The sequence below is a fragment of the Epinephelus moara genome, chromosome 2 (genome assembly GCF_006386435.1).
Source record: "Epinephelus moara isolate mb chromosome 2, YSFRI_EMoa_1.0, whole genome shotgun sequence".
Classification (NCBI taxonomy): domain Eukaryota; kingdom Metazoa; phylum Chordata; class Actinopteri; order Perciformes; family Serranidae; genus Epinephelus; species Epinephelus moara.
Window position 1 is genome coordinate 10432996 of NC_065507.1, and position 17462 is coordinate 10450457.

At 44.4% G+C, this 17462-nt stretch overlaps 1 protein-coding gene across 4 annotated transcripts in view; it reads left to right on the plus strand.

The window, feature by feature from the left end:
* ets1 (v-ets avian erythroblastosis virus E26 oncogene homolog 1) overlaps positions 1–17462 on the plus strand; it is a 38424-nt gene that overhangs the window by 15144 nt on the left and 5818 nt on the right. For 3 of the 4 annotated variants that reach the window (XM_050065057.1, XM_050065065.1, XM_050065086.1), the window contains 5 exons: positions 10938–11057; positions 11765–11965; positions 12250–12327; positions 12743–12988; positions 14349–14609. In XM_050065057.1, coding sequence (XP_049921014.1) covers positions 10938–11057; positions 11765–11965; positions 12250–12327; positions 12743–12988; positions 14349–14609 — 906 coding nt within the window. The remainder of the gene's footprint in view (positions 1–10937; positions 11058–11764; positions 11966–12249; positions 12328–12742; positions 12989–14348; positions 14610–17462) is intronic. The other variant, XM_050065076.1, reaches the window with a different exon arrangement.

Genomic DNA, 17462 nt, shown 5'->3' on the forward strand with positions numbered 1-17462 from the left:
GCCTGGAAGACTTGGCTTGCTCCAGGGGTAGTCCAGGGCACGTACAGGGAAGCCCACAACTGTGAGCTGTGTTTGGGTTTAAACGTTTGTGTGGTTTCACTTCTTCTTCTTTTTTTTTTTTGCTTTTGCACAGAGTGGTGTTACACATGGTGGCATGTTTGGGTGATTTGCATTTAGCAGCTTTTCACATTAACAAATCCCCTGTGCTTTTGCAGCTCAGGTGGCGTTGAGCCTGTTCTTAGAGCAGCAAGCAGCACTGGTGCATCATGGAAATTTGATACTAATTGCATGTGTTGACCCACTAAGGGGCTGTGACTCACCACATTAACCACCTTCCCCTCGCTGTCAGTACCTGCAGAGCGTAGATTCCCTCATACACATCTCACAAACTCACAAGAAAAGTGCTGACAGCTGCAGTTAAGTTGCCAAAGCGTAGCGCTATCTTGCAAAACCGTTTCGCAATGCTCGCTCCCGCTTACCCTTACTTGGGTGCACTTGGGTCAGGCTGAGGCTGCCAAGGAGCAGCTCACAACTTCATACAAACACATCTTTTCTCCACCTCGCTCTCTCTCTCACACACACACAGACACGCTGTTCTGTTCACTCCTTGTTATTACCATGCCTACGAGATAAGAGTACTACCACTGTCCAAGGCTGCTCCTGATCTTAACAAGACACAACAGGGATGTTCAGCGTTGCAAGCATGTAAAGGCCCACGACAGACTCTTTGCTTACAGACACAAGTGCTACATACAAAGCCAGAATGCATTTGTTGATTTGTTGGATTTGAGAAAGCAGCAGCTGTCCCAATGAGCATGGCTGCTCGGCTTTTCACAAGCAAGCTCAGAGCTTATGGCATTGTGGTAACAACAGTCTTTTTTTTTTTTCTTTCTCCAGACACCTGCAACCACATAATGTACATACATACATACCCCACTAACCGGCTTAAGTGGCTTCTACCCACCTTGCTATATTGTTTGTTTTCCTTTGCAATGGAAGTGCTGCCGGTCTCAGCTTACCCAAGGCCTGTCCTCCATCTCTCTCCCTCCAGTGGAGATAATTCCTTTTAACGCTCACACTGTGCCAGGGTCAGAGGTGCACCCAAACAAGACATCTAAAGTTCCACAAAGCTTTTATTCCTCTGTTCAGTAATAGTAGTCAATTCCTGACACAGCATACTTACTTCTATGTAACCCAGACTATGATAGCTTATTATTGAAGACGTCATGTAGCCATAACAAAACTGTCAGTTCCACAGAAACGAGCTCTGAAAGATAGTGAGAGCATTGCTTAACCGGGAAGGTGTTTGATTGTGAAATACATACATGAAAGTGCAAGTGCTCTTGTGTAGCTTAAGTTCTTTTTGAGTGTCAAGGTATACTCATGTAACATTGCTCTGAGGTTACCCAAGTATAGATTTAATATTCCTGAGAGTCGTCAATCATTTACAATAGAAAGAGTTGTCCGCTTTGGACTTGAGTGAGTCGTCCCCCTTTTGCTTTCTCTCACTGTTCACCAGGCCTGAAGTGTCAGGGTTCACTGACTGACAGGCATGTTTGTGAGCATGCCCTGCTGGGTGGCATGCATAGAGGCATAGTGGGAGCTTGAGTGGGAGGCTCACTTTTTATCTGATCAAAAACTCTGCTGTTTGTTATAACTGGCGTGCCTGGTGCTTCTTTTAAGAGCCCTTATAAGGCATCTCCTTTCAGCGCCGCCACATGCACTATGCATACAGGCCATGCCACACGGATGACTCTTAGAAAAGCTTCACTGATTTTTTTATTTTTTATTTTTTTCCAAGGTGCCTGCCATGTTGGTAGGGTGTGGAGAGGGGCAGCATTCGTCAGAACAGAGGGTGTTACATAAGCCTCAGGTTTTTGCTTCGGTGTGTTTGTGTCAGCACTCCTTCAGTAGCGCAGTGTAATATATGCCAATGTTTGAATGTGCGTGGCTGCCTGGCAGCTGTGCAAACACTGTTTGGGTGATCCAGGCTTCTCTTGATGTGGTCTGTCAATGAATCGGGCCAAACAGAGCAGACCGGTCCGTTTTTTCATCTGATGTGCGCCGTGTCAAACTGAGGACGATATGGTTAGCAGGATCAAAATTTGATTAGTAAGTCCAGTGTTCTCTTCAACACCCAGATGTCATTAGTTAGTGTTTTACCAGGCCATGTCTGTGCCTAGAAGGTAACTGATACCAGCTTGCTCAATGGGTGTCCCTGTGCTGGTCAGAGATGTCATCAGACTGGGCGGATACCTGTGAAGTAGCTGTGAGTTTCCACAATGACCTTGTTTTTCTGTCTTTCCCGCGTTTCTCAGTGATGCCACTTTGTTACATCCAGTTACCCCCCCTCCTTCCGTTCGGTCGGCATTTCATTCATTGCTCCTTCATTCAGCCTGTCATCTGCTGTGTTGCCCATATAAACATAAAACCATTATACTGCGTGGGTCCTATCTCGACGCTTCCCTGGTGACTACACGCCTTAATCTTTGCTTATAAAGCTTAGTCATAAAGCAAGGCGTGTTAGCACCAGATACAGCAGTCTGCTAAATAGTAAGCATATGGTGTGTGTGTGTAAGAGAGAGGGGGTGGGTGTTGGAGGGATGGAAGAAGAAAGGCCTTCCAAGGTGTGGCCGATATGATGGTTGAGAATAGTCCTTGTTAAGCTAAACAAGATTTAGAGATCAGAATGATTGGAGCACTTCTCCTCGCGATCAGTCTTCAACAGCTTCTCGTTTTACTTGCATTCCACAAAAAGCCAACAACCAAAACAAAGGAAAATATGTTCCTTGGCTGGGGAAGTAAAGCATTAACAAGCTTTTTTCGTAACAGACAACTCTTTTTCAATCATCCACCCACCCACTCGCACAATTCCTCCTCAAGTGTTCCTCCCCCTCCTTTCCCTTTCTTCCTCTGTTTCCAATGTCTCTCTGTTAGCCACATGGGTTTCTCTCACGACACCTTGATGTGGTGTGTAGTGAGTTCCTGGGGAGTGCACTTTGTCCCATCACCAGTCATTCCTTGCTTGTAATCCCTGAGTCATGGCAATAGACGCCTGCTGCACCACACGCCACTGGCTGTCCGACTGCGCGTCTGCTTGGCTCGCTTACTGGTTTCTGCCACCACAGGCCTACATTACCAGTCTGGCTGTGAACCCGAACTGGCCTGAAGCTGCCTCAAAATGGTTCCACAACCTCCCACGCATCTCAACATTGTCCTGAATGCTTTAGAACTTTTTTTGTCCTCTTGCTCTGTTGCTGTTTCTGTTTTATGGTTCCACATTTAGGAGCTGTGTTTCCTATAATGGGATGGAAACTGAGCTGGTTTAGAAACACGCCTGCTTTGAGAATCAGTCTACTGTCCTGAAAGGCAGCAGGTTTTTTTTCACCACGGATGTTCAGCTGTCCTCAACGAGGCCATGTCACTCATTTTGTTCAGTGTATGTTCCAGATTTTCTTCCCTTGTTTTCTGTTTTGTCTGCGTTCGCTGCACACCACCTGTTTTTGGAGTCAGCATGCGTTGCGTGCTGCTTTTGTAATCAGGTGAACAAATGGGGCACAGCCGCAGACTTTGTGTGTATCAGACCTACAGCATCAGACCTGTATTGATTGATTGGCCTGCCAAAGCGAAGGAAGATAAAGCAGGGTGTGTTTGCGTGGGTGGCTGGCTCTGCTGTGTAGGTGCGACTCAGTGGCGCTCATGATGAGCTGGGCCTCAGTGACGCAGTCAAATGGGAGGCACATGTGTTCTGGCAGCCATGGAGGAGGTCGAGGAATGGGACTCTGTGTAAGTTTTTAGACTGCCTCTGGAGTTTAACTATGAGAGTAGAAGCAGCTGGATTCCATTGTCTGCCTAGCCTGAGCTCCCTCGTATCTACATGTTTTACACATTGAAGTGAGTTGCCCTTTCTGACAACATCTGCTGTAGGCCCACATATTCAGAACATAATGAGAACTTGACTTTGGCAGCAGTCAGTTTCAGAAATGCCATTGTGTTGGTGGAAAATGATCTTTTGGCTTCACAGAAATGCTCATTAGAGGTGCTCTGTTTGTTGCCCATAACATGTTTGTTCTACACATAGTTACAGAGTAACTGTGACAAATTCTGAGTCACTGAGCAGGAATTTTACAAGATATGGTCACTGCTTTCATCATGACCAGTCACATTGTCAGTTGAAGCAGCACGATATCCCCTGAAGTCCAGTCATTCTTTGATGGAGTGAGTCACGGTCTGTCTGTGCGTGCTTATGTTTGTGTGAGTGTGTGCCTGAGTGAAAGAAAGAGAAACTGAGAGAGGCAGATAAAGAACACAAGGTGATCATGAGTTTACACATCTGCGATGATATGCGCATGCATTTGAAATCACTTCCATCTCCTATTGCAAAACACTGAGTTGTAACTTTCCAGTTATCAAACCGCAGTTAACATTTTTTTAAGCAGCCAAGTCAGCCAAAGCTGAGGTGCTTCACAGCGTCATGAAAAACAACACCCATATCTTAAAAAAGATAAAGAAGGAGGAGATGTTGCCAAATGTTTGATGTTTTATGCTTCTATTAGCTATGGAGCCTACGCTGAGCCTAAAATAGAAGGATAATTCATCATCTTGAGCTGAAACCATTTTGCCACTCAGACCACAAGTCATTTTTGGTCGCATTAGAGGAAAACAAGAAAGCTGTGAGAAGCACATTAGCGATTGTAAAACAGAGGTGGAATGTGAGGCACGCAACATGAAAACACTGCGGTCTGGGGGGAATTTATTTATCAAGTATCCATCTGTTGCCCATAGCTTGCCTTCAAACAAGCAACAAGCGCTTATATGTTTGATTATATAATCAAATCCAGCCACTACAAGACCTACATGTGTATGCTTTGCACAAAAGAACGGTTGAATGGCGAACAATTCCATCGGTGTGTGTGCGTGAATGTGTGGCTGTGCCACATAATTCACACTTATATCAGGAACCTGGTTGTGGAATGTATCAGTTTGGACTAAAAATGGGGCAGGCACAATGTTTTGTGGAAAAAATGCAACACAGAGAGTAAACTGTTTGTCAGATATGTCGTGTGTTTGGTTTAACGCCTAAACAGTTCCCCCAGAGCATCCCCTGTGTGTTTACAACAGGGACGGAGCCTGGGAGGCAGCTAGCCTGGATACAGCTAAGCTAGCACCACCTGCACTCTCCAGTACTGTGCTCGCCTGTCAGTTCCCTTTTCTCGCCACCATGCCTAACACTGGTGGATAAAACAAGACAGTCAAATCCTTTTGGACTAAGTAGTACTTTCATTATAAATATTTAACATGTATGGAGGTCATGGAAAACCTGCAAGTTGTGTGAGATTTGTCAGATCCCTTCTGTTTGTGTAGTGCTTTAGTGCATGCTGGGTTTTTCCCCCAATATTATCCTCAAAGTAATAGAGAACTTGAAAGTTGTGCAATGGGCTGTTGTAAGAAATACATTACTGTTGCTCAACCATTAATACTTGAAGCATACCCAAAAAAACAGGCCTTTTCTCACTGTTAAAGATCACAGAGCAACAAGGCTTGTAGGCAGTTAAATAAGCAACATGGAGCCAAATCCTGCTGAAAGCGCCTCGTCTCTGTTTCCCTCGTTCTTCTGGAAAGGAGAGAATTTCCATCAAGCTTTTAGCAAAAATATGTTTAGCGTCTGTTGGCGATGGCGCGTATCATTTCAAACTCGGAGGTAATGTCATATCAAGCGCTGAGACTTTGGCATAAACAGTAGAGTTAATGCACTTTTACATCACAAGCTAATATGATTTCAGAGATGGAGGGAGTGGAGGAAAGAAAGACGGCAAGGCAGCTATGGGGTATTAGTCTCACTTATTGTCTGCTTCAGTAGCCAGTATGTCTGTGGTGGTGATGATCCTGGACAACTCTAGCTTCATGGCCAAAGACAGATGTCAGCAGTAGTGGCCTCGTCCTGTACAGCTGCTTTACACCACCACAGGCTTGCGCTTCAGGAGGGCAGCCAGAAGCCAGTGGCGGAGACCTAAGAATAAAACTAGTGTTTCAGCACTGTTGTCTGTGATGATGGGATGGTACTGGTTTGTGCATTGGATCTCTTGCAGTTAACACTGTCCTGTGCTGCAGTAGGCTTGGGTCTAGGTCGGGTCTGGCTTCTTCAGTTTGGCTTGAGCCAGGCCTACTCATCTATTCCTGGTCCCTGGCATTGGGATGGAAATCTAAACAGCGGGGCGGCTGGCTGAACAAGCGGCCCTCTCAAAACCAGACTGCCACCCCGTCCTCCTCCTCTTGCTCCACTGCAGCCCTCAGCCACCACTTTATCACCCCGTGGTGCTGAATGGGCCCCCTTCATGTTAGTCGGGTTTATGACCCTGCATTCTCAGACCAGGGGTTCAGATACGGATCTCCATCAAAGGCTCTCTCAGATACTACTGTCACCTCTGGTCTGCTGTGGGTAGACTGGTCTGCCTTAAAGAGACGATTATAAGCCCTTGGCAAGTAGCCAAGACTTCCTCCCTTTTTCTCTGCACTGTGTCACGACCCCACTGACATGTACCTGTATACATGTTGGAATATTCAGAAAGGGTATGACCCTCACCTGAACCCACAGCTCACCTCACTTCCCACAGGAAGTGGCAACTTAGCCACAGGAAATGGACTCTTTTGCTGATTTAAATAAAGCCCACCATACACTCTGCCACAGAGGGGCATAGAAAGGGAGACATGATTCTTTGACACTCATATAAATAAATGACCATTTGACCCTAAAGTGTTTAACATTTAAAAAGCTCAGCCCTGAATAGCCTTTTTGATGTGATCCTATTTTTTTTAAATCACTGACGACTCTCTTTTCCTCACGCCAACACACACCCACTCACTGGATAAACTCTATAGGGCTATTTATAGCTCAATCGCATGATGGAAAGCATATTGTCCATTATTTGTTGGGTCTGGTTGCCTGCTTTGCTTGTATCGTTGCATCATTCTGAGAGGAGGCAGCAGCCCAGGCTTTATGAATGAAGCAAGTCTCCGCCAGAGGCTGGAGATGGCACTGATCCCACTGTGATGTCACTCCAGAGACAAGGAGAAGAGAGGGAGCATTATGAGACCTCCCATTCATTCTTCTGTCTCCCTCTCTCTCCCCGCCGTGCCCACCCCTGGTTCTCTTGTCCTGTGATGGGTTCATATTACAGGCTGGTGACTCACCCCCCCCCCACTCAGTCACCCCTCACCCACCCGGGATGCTCCCTTGTTATCTTCCCCTGCCCTGCCCTGCCCAGCCCTGCTTGTTCCAGCCGCATAGACTTTGGCCCCACTCGCAAGAATCCCAATTTCACGCCCACGCTCTGGCGCACAGGCGAAGAAGGCTGCTAATTTAGTTCATGTGTGTGTATGTGTGTTCATGTGAGAGTCAGTTTGACAGCCTAAGGTGCCGAACAGAACCTCCATCTAAGGTTGGGGGCTTGGTCGTAGGGGCAGGCCAGTGAAGGTGCACAGTCTGTCAGTGAGAATCCCTTGGGGGGGAAATCTGGTCGTCGCACTCTGCAGCCTGTCCATTACTCATATCATGACAAGAGCTGAGTGGCTAATCAATACCTTTTACTGTACATGCAGACTAAACATCAGTCTCATCAGTAAATCTTAGAATAGATGGACTTATTGTTCCTTCTACATCATTAGCAGAAATTGGTTTCATTTCATACTTTTCACCCCAGACACTCTTTTTACTCTTGTTAGCGAAATGCCATAATGTTGCCTGTGATTTACACCCACTCCCACATTTCGTGAACTAAGTGGATGGGACTCATTTTGCGGACAGACCCACACCGTCTAATGTGGAAAGTGATGACTTGTGGATGCTCTAACTCTCAATACACACTGACCATTCTGTATCTAATGGGACTCGCAGGCATTGAAATCCTATCAGGACTTCATCATTTACTAGAGATTGGCTAGATCCAAGCTTGCCTCTCTTTCGCTAATGGATGCACACTGTACATTAGCTCTGCCGCAGATAACTTTCATATGGATCACTCACCATGGAGGCTGTGCTATTATCATTGCACTTTTAGGTCTTTTGTTTGCCTTTCAGCCTGGCTGTGCCCTCTGCTTCATGTCTTTGAGATTTCAATTCACAAAAATGCAACACAGCAACGTGCCTAGATATAACAACATCCTATTAAGAAGGTTTTGTTGAAAGTACAATTTGTCTTTGTAGATTGTTGCACTGTGGCCAGTCTAAACTTAGAAGATATTTGTTGTGCTTTGAATTGTTGCAACATGGTAAACAAAAACCCACTTCAGACTCATTTTTATAGGAGAAATGAGTAATCAAAATAAAACACAATAGAAATCACACAAATTGCAGTTCACATTTTAATTTGCTCTATAATCATGGTTCACATATTTCTCTCCTTAGAGTGCCTAATGGTAGTTCTCATGCACGATGGTGTTGAATGTCTTTGATGGAGGATTTAGTGCTAAAGTGGATTCAAGTCTGTGTGGGCAAGCGCAGGCTGGGGCCGGGTTGATAAAAGCGATGGAGAGGGAGGGGCGTAAGCGGTTCGAAAGTGCAGACAAACTCCACTCGATCCAGCTTAAATAAACTGCCACATTTCGCCCCTGCCTTCACATCAAAGCGCAGACTGTCTGAGCCCCAGTCCCATCTCAGTTTGCAGCCGTTTGCAACATGTACATTTTTGCACTACCAACACTACTTAAAAGAGAAATGAGCTCAGCAGAGGCCTAGTCAACCCTGCTGTCAGGGGCAACTTGTACACAAAGACAGCTCGCTCAGGTCTTACTTTCATTGTGAAACTGCACAGTTTATTTTGATGTGCGAACTGCGTCTGACAATAGTTAAACTGAGGTCTTATGTGAGCCTGTAAAACAGTGTTTATTCTCAGCTCTTCTACCTTGCCTCTTCTTCCAACTTGAATGAACAACTTTATGTTTGTTCACCAGTGTAACAGAGAGCAATATATTATTACAGGCCTAATTGAATCACATGAAGAACCAAAGAGCTCTTGTCTGTCCTCTGTCTTGGGCCGGTTGTGAGGTTTCTTTCTTTAGAGAGAGGGAAAAACAAGAGCCAAAGAGAGAAAAAAGAAACTGGGAGACCTAATTTTACAAACAGCCAGACAGACATTGGTTACATGGGCGAAGGAGGGACAGCTGCTGTGCATTCCAGACGAGGTCGAGACGTCAGCGAGTGGTGAAAACAAGCGTGAACTGTATGTTGCCCCAGTGTACTGCTGGCAGATATAACCGCCAAGCCAGTGGAGATGCCAGAACATCTGGGTCCGACGTATGGTGGCGCTGTGAGAGGAGTGACACAACTTTTCCTTCATCATGGTTTTGCCTTCGGGACATGCCTTTTGTGATCTGGTTTTTAATGGTTTTAATTGACGCGCAACGGAGACAGACAAGAGGGATGAGCTAAAGGGAAAGACAGGCTGCAAAAATCAAAGCTCGATTGAACTCTTGATTTTATGTGCACCTTAACGCCCCAAGATGTTCAAGTTTTGCCTCACGCACTTTACCCCCCCAAATTGATTAGATAAGATAATGCTTTTATGTCATGCTGCAGACTCTAACAGATCATGATATATGTCTGTCTTTGTTGTGCAAATGAGTGTGGGCGCTTTGTAGAATGAATGATAAAGGCATGTCAGTTAATTGGATTCCTATAAGGGCCCTTTTTATGATCTACAAGTCATTTGTTGAGTCTAGGCCAGATTAGTTTTTAGTCTATTCTAGTGTTAGTGGCCCCGGGGTCTTTCCCCTTCTCCCCTTATCATTTCCCCTGCTTTGCCCCCTCGTCCCACACTTCTGCAGCTTGGTCAGTCTAATTAGATCAGTGCGAGTCATCAGGCACTGTTTAAAGCCATCAAAGGGAGCTCTGTTCAGAACTGGGTGCCCACTGGCTGTGAGCAGAGAACAGTAAGTCTAGTGTGTGACTGAGACCCTTGAGACAGCCCACCCCCAACTCTCCTAGCCACCCGCCAGCAGCCGCGGTGACATCATCACCTCATCCCTCGACCCTTGACCTCTCAGAATGTTTGACCCCATGCTCGGTCCGGTGACAGTAGGCCCACTGTGTAAGGGCAACATGGTAGGAGGGCTAGCAGGGGTCACGGTGTCACTGATGGGCACCAGGCACTGCTCTCCCACCCAGGATGTGTGTGTGGGGCAGCGGTTAGTGTTTGTAGTATTTGCAAATAAACTTGTGTGTTTATTTTAATGCAGAGTGCCAGGCTAGTGGGATTTGCCGTATAGGACCCTGCCTGGAATACCAGAAACTGTAGTCAATTGTAATAAAAACAAAACAAAACATACAAAAAAGGAGTTGAAAGCCACATGTGTGACATATTCTGAACCGTCCCCACTCAGTGCATGAAACTCTATGGGTGCTACTCAGGTTAGTGAAACCTGCACACGTGTCTCATAATGCAATAGTAGTGCACGTGCAGTGTTACCTCCATTTGTAAGCAGTTCAGATCCAGCAGTGTGACAGCTCCTGTTTAAATAGATTGGATCTGATGCGGAGACAGTGACTGTCTAGACGGGATGTAATTGTTGAGCCATGTTGTTGATCACGGTCAGATACAACTGTTGATTTTGTTTGTGTGTGTGTGTGTGTGTGTGTGTGTGTGCCTGTGTGTATGTGGGGTAGGGGGCATATGTGTGTGTCTGTGTGAATATCTAACTGAACCACATTCACAAGTCCGTCTTTCCCGCCCCCTTCTCTGTCTCAATTTAATTTCCCATTCAGTAAGCTTTATCAGCATGAAATACAATACAGGATGCATTGCCGTAGCTCAGGTTGTCAATACCAATTAAAGCAGTATATAATATTAGCGTATTAGTAATTGCAATCCCAAATGAAATAGATATTGATACTTCTCAAAGTAGCATCATAATCAATGGTCTTTGTCATTTGTGATCGGCAGATCCGGAGTGTGGAGATGTGCCCTTGCTAACTCCAGGAAGTAAAGAGATGATGTCCCAGGCTCTGAAGGCCACCTTCAGTGGCTTCACGAAGGAACAGCAGCGGCTGGGTATTCCCAAAGGTAAGACTGTCAGCTGCTTGTATTCTTATTAACCCCTGTTAACATTTTCATTGGGAAAAGGAAATCTTATCAGGAAAGCATGAGCCCTAGAAAACACCTCACAGTCTCACATGTCAGGCATGCACACTCATTAGATCACTGCTTTAGATCAGTCAGTCAAGGCATCTCTTAGAAGGACTGAAAACAGGGAGACACCCAGTTATTCCACAAGTGGCCTTACATTACATACATTTCAGTCCAGGCAGACTGTCTGACTGCAGTATCCACAGAATCTAGACACAGACAGTAAAATAATGAGTTAGCTTCTTAAATGGATGCCGACCAGAGGCTCGTCATGCTGTTTGGAAGCAGCAGGGCTCGCAGTATCTGTCTGTGTAATCGCACTATATCTGCAAACCATGGTTTGGGCTTGTCATTACCACAGCTGTTTACATCCACTGCTGAGTCCCTGTTTGTTTTTGATTGACTTGCTATGGGTAGATATATTTACCACAGAGGCAGTGTGAAAGTTGGTGGCATAACCAGAGATAGGAGTTTTCTCACAGTGAAAACGGAGCATACAACAGAATGTGTGGCAGCTCATAGCGCATGTTTAGTATAAGCACCTCAGTCTGAATACACATCATGTAACTTTAACAGGAGGATTCAACACATCGTATAAATGTGAACAGTGAAACAGTGAATATAACAATTGTGATCCTCTTCAGATCCCAGGCAGTGGACAGAAAACCACGTGGCTGAGTGGCTAACGTGGACAGTGAACGAGTTCAGTCTGAAGAATGTTGACTTTGACAAATTCTGCATGAATGGAGCCAGTTTGTGTGCGATGGGGAAGGAGCGCTTCCTGGACTTAGCGCCTGACTTTGTGGGTGACATCCTTTGGGAACATTTAGAAATGCTTCAGAAAGGTGAGGCCACATTCATGTTGATTGTTTATCATACTTTTTTGCATCATTAGATAGTATTAGAAGCCTACACAGAGAATGTGGGTAGAACTCTCACCACACTGGGTGACATCACTGCTCGCACCTATTTAGAATGCTGTTGGTATTTGCTATAGTAACAGGAGCCAAACAGGAAGACGCAATTTAGCTCATGTCATTAATTTTTGATAATGCTGGATGCAGTTACACGATACGTGAAATCAATGGCGAGGTCACTGACGCTCGTTCTCTATCTATTTTTCATGAAGAGGATGCAAAGCATTACCCCATCAATGGACTGACCTCCAACTTCCAGGAATCCCGTTATACCTCAGACTACTTTGTCAGTAAGTACTCATCACACTCAATCACTCTGTGTAATAGCATGAGATGTGTGCCTGAAATCTGAATGGAAAAAGAGGAGGGGTTTAGTGTTGTGAATAAAAGAGAACAATTGATCTTTTCCAATTCAACATTTGGATTTAGATGTCCGTTGACTGCATATCATAGGGAATAATCACTGTAGGTTTTTGCTAAAGTTAGGTACATGTCTAATCGATAATCTCGCCTCAAATGTAAAACTCATCTCATGTACTCAGAGCTGTGTTTTGTTACGGGCTATTCACACAAAGCATTTGGGCAGCAGTTCAGCACAAGATGGATAATGACTCTGCTCTCCTAAGATTGATCTTCCTCCTCTGCTTTGCTCCTTGCTTTCCATCTCTGCTTTCTATCCACACTCATTTCCCTTTGTGTCTCCAGGCTACGGTGTTGAGCATGCTCAATGTGTCCCTCCTTCTGAATACTCAGAGCCCGGCTTCATCACAGAGTCTTACCAGACACTTCATCCCATCAGCTCGGAGGAACTGCTGACGCTCAAGTATGAGAGTGAATACCCTTCTGTCATCCTACGGGACACGCCCCTCAACCCGCTGCAAGGGGACTACTTCACTGTCAAGCAGGAGGTGGTATCCCCTGACAACATGTGTGTGGGACGCCTTAGCAGAGGTGAGGGGTCACACACCAGATATGAGGAGTATAGCTGAGGTTTAAGCAGAGCGTTGCAGGGAAGAATGTGATGCATTTCTGTTTTAATCAACAGTCTGTTTGGATTGACTGTTGTGATAAATGTGTCCACATGCGTGTGTGAGTGCATGTAAATGCTTCTTGTGTGGGTGTCAATGTGCGTGTGATTGTGCTGAGGCTACCAGAATCTTGTCATGCCACATCAGCGTGCATGTATTAGAAGAGAAGAAAAGCAGGCCCTCTGGTTGGTTTGTGGTTTAAGCAAACCCGCCTCATACACTCTAGACTGGGTTGGGAAAAAAAAGAAAACTCTATTGTTTTTGTCAGTGTGATACACGAACCAAAGCCACAACGTGTTCTCTTCTCGCCGCCCGTCCTTTATGTAAAACAGTTCAAGTGGTGTAACCTTCAAGAAAGTTTTTGTTTTCTTTCTTGTTGCTGTTGGCCTCTTTTCCTCGACTTCTGGGTAAGGAGATAGAGGTGTCATCGTCAGCTAGCGCGCATGGGGGTTTTCTCATGAAACTGTTTGCTTTTCTGAATGCGCAGGCTTGTTTTCTCTCCCAGTGATAGTTTACAGAGGAATTAGCAGCATGGTTTACATTTATAGCCATAAATCTAGGATTTTCTTCTCACAAATCCCCAGCTGTATAAATGAATAGCATGTGCCATGTACACTGTGTAAGCCTCCCTGCCAGTGCTTCAAGCATTTGCCTGCAAGGTATGAGGTCCAATCCTCATGCATCACACATACCAAGCTTTTCGAGCGTTGCGTTGTGCCCTCTCGACATGGGAAAGTATTTTGCAGCACAACTGATGTCCACATGTGGCTTCAATTTCAGCAGTTGAAGATTTCGGCATCAATCGAGGGGCTACATTATCTGTCATTTGATAATGACTCGCCATTGAAAGGCTCCTCTTATCTTTCCCAATGCCAAAAATAGCAAGGCAATTTGTGAGATTGTCTTCCATTTAAAATCAAATCCAAATGGTGGTTGTAAAAGGGAAATGAGGTGTGAAATGGAGAGAGATGTGGCGCCGTACAGCACAATATAGCTTAGTGAGAAGGAACATAATTTACTGCTAAGGTGTTGTTTATGTCACTTTTATAAATGTTTCTCCTTTGTCAGATTCTACAAACGTGCAATAACAATTAACATTCTTATGCACTGAAGTATCACATTAAAACAGTTTTTTTTTTAAGGAAAAGCAGAGTGAGAAAGTCAGACATAATACAAATTTAACCTTTGTTGGAGTTTTAATAATGTAATATGCTATAAAATTTACAGTTTGCTCCTTTTGTGACAATTTTATTTCTCTCTTTCTCTTGCTGCTACCCTCTCAGGTAAGCTCGGCGGCCAGGACTCCTTCGAGAGCATCGAGAGTTTCGAGAGCTGCGACCGATTGACCCAGTCGTGGAGCAGCCAGTCCTCATTCAGCAGCCTGCAGCGGGTACCTTCGTACGACAGCTTTGACTCAGAAGACTACCCTACTGCCTTGCATAGCCACAAGCCCAAGGGCACTTTCAAAGACTATGTGAGGGAGCGCTCAGACCTCAGCAAGGATAAACCCGTCATCCCAGCGGCTGCACTGGCAGGATACACAGGTAAGATGTCTAAAGGCCAAAGTTTATACATTATAATTTTATACAGAGTTGAAAAGTGCTGGAGCTTTTTATAGACCTCTCTCACAGCAGACATTTTTTAAATGTCAAAGCAGGGAAAGCAAGAGTAACCAGCAACATTAATCAAAGCTCTGTTCCACTGAGGTGTGCCGGTAAGCTGGCAAGCATGCACAATCCCAGGGCTGTGACACAGGTACTCATAAAAAGAATCCATCTGTCATTAATTTTAATACTTATAGAATGTAGCAATATGTAGAAGTATATTATTCACTCATATATAATCATATTATTATTAACTATACATATGCAAGTGAGCTTAAACATGGTAAGAGGTAAAGTGAAAGAATCATATTGGTGTCATATTGTGTCTGTATGCCATCAGTAGACTTGAAGTCTCATAAGGAATAAGATTCAGTGCAGCTATAATACACTTGTTGATGCTCTGCAAAAGCCCCAGATGTGTGATGTGTGCTTTTAGAACAAAAAAAAAAAGAAAAACACCTTTTACCCTGGCAGCCCGAGTCATGCACATTACAGGAAGCAAAATAGATTTTGCTCGTACCTTCTTCTCTTTCTCTGTCTCCTCTCTGTGTGTCTGGCACTCTTTTGTTCTGTCTTCACTTCTCATCTACCTCCTTGTTATCTGCAGCCCGCATCTCAACCTATTTTTTCCAGGTCGTCCTAGCAACGCCGCTGAAACATAGAAATTATGCCTGCTCCTACACATAGCACCGGAGAAAGAAAAACAAAATCTCTTCATCTCATGAGGCATCTTCATACTTGTACACGCTCAAAGAGCCGGCTTACGTATGTTCTCCAAGCTCAATAAGATGTGGAGATATATGCAGCCTCTTCTAAAGTGAATGCACTATTTTAGCATCTGTCATGGTTGTTGGTCTGAAAAGGGTACATGAAAAGACGGCAACTGTTACTACTTTTAACAGTTTACGCGGATGTGTTTGGATGCCTTCCAAATCTTGTATTGCATAAGAAAATACACAACCTTTGCAGTCATCAGTAGACGGTTTAGATCTTCATGACATACACTGCTGTTTAAAAATTGGATTGCAGGGACAGCTGAATTGCCTCTCACACCAAAGTGTTTGGGACTTTTTCAGCCATGTTTAAATTATAGTCACAAGGCTGCGAGTTTGCCAGCATTTGAAAAGGGGAAATCCAAGCAAATTTCTCAACGTCACTAACAATGCATGCATGAGATCTCAACAGATTGTCCTAAAGTTGGTATGCACAAGTTAAACGGTCATCTATATGGTTATCAGTTCAAAAGCCACTTATAGAACAATGAGTCATTCACTTGTAATGATGTTGGAAGACGTCGTAATGCACACTTAGTCGAATAACGAAGAGCCAAAAAGCCCCTCTAGTAGCCATTAGAGGCTGCGTTGCTCCATGTGCTGTGTTTGACTCAAGTGAACCAAGAAACTACAAATAAATAGATAAAAATAAATATGATGCATCATCTGATATGACAGCAACTACCTTTATATAATGAGCTTTGACAAAAATCTGTATGATATCAAAGTGCGAACCTAAGCATGTCAAAATATCTTCTTTGGAAACCTTTTAAAATATACACACCAGCATTCGGACTCCATTCAATCTTGTATGTGCATCAGATGTTACGACAGGATAGATGACTCCAAAGAGCTCGTGTGTGAAAGCCTGGTTGAGTGTGTGCAGCCTATTGCATAGTGATGTACTCTCGCTAAAGAGAACGTGCTTCTTTTGAGCTTTTTTGCGACAGAAAAGGGGAAAGATGAAAAAAAAAAAATCAGGCTAAAATACCCCAATTTTCCTGAAAGAGAAAAAATGTCCAGCAGCCTGCAGTCCAAGCTGTTATTAGGAGAGTGTAGTCCTTCAAAGATGGAAGCTTTTTTTTTTTTTATTTATTTATTTATTTTTTTTTTTTTTTTTTGAGTGTACATGTGTGTGCGGGCCCATGCGTGTAGGTGTGGGTGGATGAAGAAATAGAGGAGAGAGATGAGAAAAGACAGAGAGAGAAACCACAACCAAAAAAAAGAAAAAAAAGAAGAAAAAAATTTGTAAGATTCCAAATTGATGTTTATGACAGCTTGCTCTGCTCGGCTTCCTGTCTCAGTCATGGGGTGACAGGTGACACTTGACAGAGGGCCTGATAAGGCTGCAGAGAGATAAGTGAAGCTCCAGTTGTCATCTTAGCGGTTTCCTGTGACAATTTGCCATTTACACCTCTGTCTACAGTAACACCAGGCAGCCGTACAACACGATGAACTCTTTACTTTGTTGTCTCTCTCAGACTCCCTGTCTCGCAAGTACAAAAATGCAAATGCACAGAGGCATAGGTGTATGCTTCCTAAATACCTAGCTACCAGAAATGTTAACAAACAGGAATGCTTCGAAAAGGTTCATTTGCACAATAAAAAAAGTAATGTAAGCTAGCATAAAGATTCTAAAATGACCCCAAAACATGCATGCGCCTATCAATAATGCTTTCTTCTTGTCCAAATTGTGTTTATTCTCTTTCTTCAAACTTGACGACATATATGAGCCGTAAAGTCCAGGGGTTTATGAATAAAGTTAAAGGCGCTGTATGTAAGAATGTGGCCAAAACTCAAATTCAAAATACTGCCAAGGCGCTGTATGTAAGAATGTGGCCAAAACTCAAATTCAAAATACTGCCGCGAGTCGTGTCCGCCCCCCCTCCCCTACAGATTCGAGGTTGCTGGACAGCGGCACGCTGGAGACTGATTTGTTTGTCCACGGGCAGCTGCCGTGGCAGGGCCGCGTCGCCGTGTCCTTGATCTTCGGTTTTCCAGCGGACCGTTCGAGCAAGTC